At 53.4% G+C, this 5,033-nt stretch overlaps 2 protein-coding genes across 2 annotated transcripts in view; one reads left to right on the forward strand and one right to left on the reverse strand.

The window, feature by feature from the left end:
- LOC132460082 (regulator of G-protein signaling 3-like) overlaps positions 1–5,027 on the reverse strand; it is a 7,516-nt gene extending 2,489 nt beyond the window's left edge. The window contains exons 1-10 of the mRNA XM_060055104.1: positions 4,590–5,027; positions 4,423–4,501; positions 3,825–4,005; positions 3,478–3,517; positions 2,825–3,120; positions 2,616–2,699; positions 2,384–2,495; positions 1,799–1,971; positions 475–1,126; positions 1–198 (exon numbers count right to left, since the gene is read on the reverse strand). The exon at positions 1–198 is cut by the window's left edge and continues 20 nt beyond it. Of these exons, the coding sequence (XP_059911087.1) occupies positions 1–198; positions 475–1,126; positions 1,799–1,971; positions 2,384–2,495; positions 2,616–2,699; positions 2,825–3,120; positions 3,478–3,517 (1,555 nt within the window). The 5' untranslated portion in view covers positions 3,825–4,005; positions 4,423–4,501; positions 4,590–5,027. The remainder of the gene's footprint in view (positions 199–474; positions 1,127–1,798; positions 1,972–2,383; positions 2,496–2,615; positions 2,700–2,824; positions 3,121–3,477; positions 3,518–3,824; positions 4,006–4,422; positions 4,502–4,589) is intronic.
- Positions 4,559–5,033, forward strand: part of ntng2a (netrin g2a) — a 9,679-nt gene continuing 9,204 nt past the window's right edge. The window contains 1 exon segment of the mRNA XM_060053508.1: positions 4,559–4,681. Within this exon segment, the coding sequence (XP_059909491.1) occupies positions 4,559–4,681 (123 nt within the window).

Here is a 5,033-nt window from a genome sequence, read left to right on the forward strand (position 1 = left end):
GGAACATCTGTTGGAGGGACCCCCCCTCCCGGGTCAGCTCTCTCCTGAGGGTGTGCGGGGAGGGAGGGCGGCCCCGGTCGGGTTCAGAGGTCGAAGGTCGTGTGAGCCTGTGGATGGTGCTGTCAGACAGGAAGTAGGGGGATCGAGGTTCCTGGAGAAGGGATCCTTCAGACAGAGAGCGTTGTAGGGAACGTGGGGCTAGGGAATAGAGAGATAAAGGGGATTAATTCAATGCTACAAAACCTGGATTCTCCATTCATTTATAAAAAGATGAGCGATGACGATGAGCTTCACATCGATAGTCAGCAGGTCAGAGATAATTTATTGGCTAATGGCCAATAGGCTTAAATTAGTCAAACCAGGCAAACAAATACAAGCAATAGCAAATGCATGACTTGACTTGGACTTGATTAGTGTAACTAAGCAACACTGAAAAGCAGACAGGTATACATACACAGTGCACGTTTGCCTCACCTCCTAGCCTAAATGGGGAGGTACACTCCTGAACCAGGTCCTCCTCTTCCTCCTCCTCCTCCTCCTCCTCCTCCTCCTCTTCGTCCTCAGTACTGTGGCCCGCCCGCCGGGTCTTTCTCGCGGAGCGTGCCAAGTCGTAGGGCGGCGGGGGAGAGACGGGGGGGAGAGGCGAGGAGCAGCACGAGAGAGGCGCCGAGTCGCCCCCCCAGATGCTCTCGGAGGCCTCCGAGACGCTCTGGCCCTCCCCGGCCTGCCGCTCCTCCCTCTCCTGCTCCCTCTCCCTCCTCGTCGCCTCCCTCCCCTTGCAGGTCCTCCCGCCGAGCCGCTCCGTCACCCTGTCTCCCTCCGCCTCCCCTCCGCCGCCCCCCCTCCCCTCCCGCTCCCTCCACAGCGGGGGGTAGCTGCTCCGCTTGGAGGGGGACTCCATGGGGGAGGCCAGGATCCAGGGGGGGGCGCCGCACCGCTCTGGAGAGAAGGGGAGGAAGTGGGGGGGAGGAGGGTGAGGGTGGGGAGGGGGAGGAGGGTGGGGAGGGGGAGGAGGGTGGGGAGGAGGGGAGGAGGTGCGCAGAGGGAGGTCCGAAAAGGTGGCGTAAGGGGAGGAGGGCCTGGAGGTGAGGTCGAGCTGTCCCAGGGACAGGAGGCTCACGTCCCTCTGCAGAGGAGGGGAGGAGCAGAGGAGGAGAGGGGAAGGAGAGGAAGGAGAGGGAGGAGAGGAGGAGAGAAGGAAATAAGAGGAGGTAAGGAGATGAGATCGAATCATTTAACCTGTAACCTTACAAACTATTAAATAGACAATATTTTTTTATCTTTCCAAGATTAGTTTAAACAAGCTAGTCTGATCTTGGTCGACCATAAATGTACCAATATCGAAATCAGGGCTGCAATTCGATTTCCAACCTGAAGATGGCAGCAAAGTCTTCAGGTTGAGCAACTACATGTGTTTAGACAGAGCAAACAAGTGAGGTAGTACCTACCTTATGTTGTTATTTTGACCAAAATAACAACATAAGTATAATCAGTACTATTGAAATTGCAATGTTTTTCAACGGCTGCCAGATCATCGCGAACACTGGCCTGGTTTGTATATACACGCAAGTCGCAGTGAGATGACATGCAATCATTCACGTTGTAATGTTGACCAATTGCAGGTAACAGGCATGTGGGAAAAGTTTCACAGTGATTGACGCCCAAATTGAAACTTTGATTTGTGGACAGAAGGCTGCCATGTTGCCTCTGCCCCTGTTTAGTTTAAAGCATCGAGGCATTTACAGAAGGAGAGGGAGAGAGGGAGAGAGGGAGGGGGGAAGGAGACAGGGAGGTCTACCTGGTTGCTGTGTGGGGTCTCCACGGGGACAGCCAGCTGTTGGGTGATGTTGTCATGGAGACAGAGGCTGACTCTGGTCTTCTGGTCGTGGCTGAAAGCCTCCAGGCTGATGTCACACTCCCAGTGCTCACACACACACTGAGCCAGATAGAGACGCAGGGGCTCAGAGTTCACTGGAAACCCAACACGCACGCACGCACGCACGCACACACACACACACACACACACACACACACACACACACACACACACACACACACACACACACACACACACACACACACACACACACACACACACACACACACACACACACACACACACACACACAGAGAACACACAGAAAGTGTATCAAGACATATTACAAATTGATGCCAACATAGCCAGAGTGTGTGTGTGTGTGTGTGTGTGTGTGTGTGTGTGTGTGTGTGTGTGTGTGTGTGTGTGTGTGTGTGTGTGTGTGTGTGTGTGTGTGGTTGTGTGTGTGTGTGTGTGTGTGTGTGTGTGTGTGTGTGTGTGTGTGTGTGTGTGTGTGTGTGTGTGTGTGTGTGTGTGTGTGGTGTGTGTGGGAGTTTGTCTAAGTACCATAGTGCAGGCGGGTGTTATGAAGATACAGAGGACTCTGGAGGACGTTACAGCGTCCGGCCTCATCCTCTCTGGTCAGTAAGATCAGGTCTGTATAGATCAGCACAGTCACCTGCAGGGGGGGGCACAGAGGCTCAAGTTAAGAAACAGCATTGCTGCAACCCAAATGCTCCTTAACCTTTAGGGTCCGTTGCGGTTCCCTGTGGTCTGGGAGGGGGGTTACCGTGGTTACCTTGGTGGGCTGCAGCGGTCCTTGGTGCAGAACCATCTCCTCCGCCACCAGCAGCGTTCTGTCCGCACTGCACAGGTCCAGAGGCTACCATGACAACAACCATGACAACAGGCTTGTTTACCCAAACCGAACCAAACAGTAACGCAACGCTGACGCAACACCAAAATAAAAACTAGATCCTGTTTTGTGTGCGCTCTCACGGTTCTCACCTGGACGAAGACGGGGAAGATGAGGGTTTTGGGCGCCAGCGTGCCATAGGCTCCGTAGCCGGAGCACGGCGCGTGGGACTGGACCATGGTGCAGTTCTGGTAGTTGTTGTAGCAACCGGACAGGACGGGTGTCGTGGAGAGGACGAGGGATGTGGAGGAGGACGGAGGGGGCAAGGTGGTGGTTTGGAAGGAGTGTCCTCCTCCTCCTCCTGTGCTCCACTCCACGGGGGGCTGCTGGAGGAAGCGAGGCTCCTGCTGGTGGAGCCCCCTACTGGGGTGGGTCTGGTACAGCCGTCCTGGACGAGGACAGAGACACAAGCCGCGTTCCAGTGTGTCCCCTTGTGCCCTATACAGCCCACTGTTTACAGAATCAGCATTTCGTAGGGTTGTTGGAAATGATAGTGGCCAGATCGGACTGCAAGGATGCGCAGCGGTTTTCATCATCATTGGATTCATTCAAAAGAGATGGTCGGTGAACCCTTTTTACGGTTCAATACTTTATGTTAAAACCTCAACCTGCTGCCGTGGCTCGATTTGTGTGCTCCGACAATTTCTACAGTGAGAGATCATTGCAGGATACAAGGATACAAGGATACAAGGATACAAGGCTACAATTCCACCCTTTGTAACAACAGTGTGTTTTGGTATCTTACCAATGGTGCCATTTTCATCCTGGTATACAGTCTGAAGCATCTGAAAGAGAGAGGGAGAGAGCGAGGGACAGGGACAGGGACAGGGAGAGAGAGAGAGAGAGAGAGAGAGAGAGAGAGAGAGAGAGAGAGAGAGAGAGAGATACACAAAGACAGAGAGACACAGAGACACAGAGATAGAGATTAACTTCATTATTAACTTGAATTTGCTCAATAGATTGCATTTCTATTCACAGACAGAACCTTGCCATGATGCTGTGGCCCTGATAATGTGGATGAACAACAGTGTTATTCTAACAACATTAACTGGCTGAATGGCACAACATCAGACAACACCCAATCCCACCCACCTGGCTTCCTGGATTGACGGGCGAGAGGATAATATAGTTGTCTCCGTTTGATGACGTGACCCGTGTGCCCTTGAGTGTGGTGGTGGTGGTGGCGGGGGGGTAACTTGGTTCCTCCTCTCGCCACAGCGACCCCAGACGGGACTTCACGCCTGACCCTTGTCCTCTGCGGCGGCCATGTTTGCTATTAGGAGGATGAGGAAGGAGCTTCTTCACTGTCGTCTAGTAGGAGAGGAGCAAGCAGAAGATCAGACTACGAGGAGAGCAACAAGGAAAGAGGAGAGACCATTAGGATAGGAGAGACCACTAGGAGAGGAGAGACCACTAGGAGAGGAGAGACCACTAGGAACAGAACAAAAAGGAGAGAGGAGAGACCACTAGAAGCAGAACAAGGAGAGAGGAGCGACCACTAGGATAGGAGAGAGAACTAGGAGCAGAACAACAAGGAGAGAGGAGAGACCACTAGGAGAGGAAAGAGGAGAGACCACTAGGAGAGGAGAGACCACTAGGAGAGGAGAGACCATCAGGAGGAGGACAACAAGGAGAGAGGAGAGACCACTAGGAGGAGAACAATAAATGGTGGTAATGAATGTATAGTTACAGAGGCGGGTGAGACTGCACAGGGTGGCTTCAGGTCGGGTTGACCCCTCCAGACCACCAGGACTATCTGAGTAGAGCTCCTACAAGGGGGGGGGGGGAGCGAGAATGAGAGACACATACTGTCTATCCACGCAGTGATGGCCTCAGCCAGAGCAGAGGGTGGAGTACCTGATGGCGTGGGCCAGGTCCACACACTGCCAGCTCTCCACGGGAACACCGTTCATCTGCAGAACACAATCACCCTGCTGGAGGCCTGCCTGGTTACCCGGGCCACCTGCACACACACACACACACACACACACACACACACACACACACACACACACACACACACACACACACACACACACACACACACACACACACACACACACACAGACACAGACACACACACACACACACACACACAGACACAGACACAGACACACACACACACACACACACAGACACAGACACAGACACAGACACACACACACACACACACAGACACACACACACACACACACACACACACACACACACACACACACACACACACACACACACACACACACACACACACACACACACACACACACCCTCAAACATGCAAGCCCACACATGCACACGCAC

This window comes from Gadus macrocephalus, chromosome 6, assembly GCF_031168955.1.
Source record: "Gadus macrocephalus chromosome 6, ASM3116895v1".
NCBI classification, from domain to species: domain Eukaryota; kingdom Metazoa; phylum Chordata; class Actinopteri; order Gadiformes; family Gadidae; genus Gadus; species Gadus macrocephalus.